The sequence below is a fragment of the Merops nubicus genome, unplaced genomic scaffold (assembly GCF_000691845.1).
Source record: "Merops nubicus isolate BGI_N331 unplaced genomic scaffold, ASM69184v1 scaffold1148, whole genome shotgun sequence".
NCBI lineage: Eukaryota > Metazoa > Chordata > Aves > Coraciiformes > Meropidae > Merops > Merops nubicus.
This window is the reverse complement of record NW_008627487.1, coordinates 11,463-12,251: the sequence shown is the minus strand read 5'-3', so window position 1 is coordinate 12,251 and position 789 is coordinate 11,463. Positions and strand designations below refer to the sequence as shown.

General features: G+C 49.9%; 1 protein-coding gene across 1 annotated transcript in view; it reads right to left on the bottom strand.

Annotated features, from left to right (window-relative positions):
- Window positions 1–346: 346 nt before the first annotated feature.
- Window positions 347–789, bottom strand: part of LOC103778698 (ADAMTS-like protein 1) — a gene marked incomplete at its 5' end in the record, with an annotated part of 7,865 nt that continues 7,422 nt past the window's right edge. The window contains one exon of the mRNA XM_008946298.1: window positions 347–389. Coding sequence (XP_008944546.1) covers window positions 347–389 — 43 coding nt within the window. The remainder of the gene's footprint in view (window positions 390–789) is intronic.

Genomic DNA, 789 nt, shown 5'->3' with positions numbered 1-789 from the left:
ACGCAAGCACAGCTGGCTTCTGCTGTTGCTTCTGCGACAATTGCACAGCAACTGGCTTTCATTCTAGAGGATGGGATCTGTCCGTCAAGATCAGCACATGAAGTGGGAGCTGGGGCAAATGAAAAGACAGTAATTTAAACTTTTGCTGCCTGGTGTTTCCAAAGCGGACATAGTTATAATGGGGCATTGTTTCCAAAGAAGCACTTTTTTTAAAAAAAGTAAGATTTGTAACTTCGTTAGTCCTTTGGGTGGCCTAGTTGCTTGTCGCCTGAAAGGAAACAGCCTCCACCCTAGGAATTTACATCTCATCCACCTACCCACTGGATTTAGACCTACTGCATTTTGCCTATAGCCAGTAGTCTGTTTGAGATTCACGCTTTTCTTTCTGACTGTACCATTAACAGAAAGTTAAGGCTGCATCTGCCATTTCCAGCACTTTTAGCAAAGGAACACTACCCCAGCACTAATACCATTACCAAAACACCACAGTGGGCACCATTCCACGCTGGGGCCCAGTGTTTTGGACTCTGCGTTTTTGAACAGGTTGGGGCTGGGGGTTCCCCTGGATTCAGCTGCACAGCCCAGTCATGAATTTCTGAGCAATGGGCTCTGCCTTCTTTCCTCACCCCGCTTGGCACTTCCTCCCCTCTTCTGAGCAAAATACCGTTTTCACAGGGCATGATGTTGCAGCGCTGCCAATTCACCGGCCTCGGCCTCCAGGAGCAGCGGTGCTCCAGCACGGGCTTGTTGGTGCGGGCGTGCACGCAGTCCACACGCCGGGACTGGAAG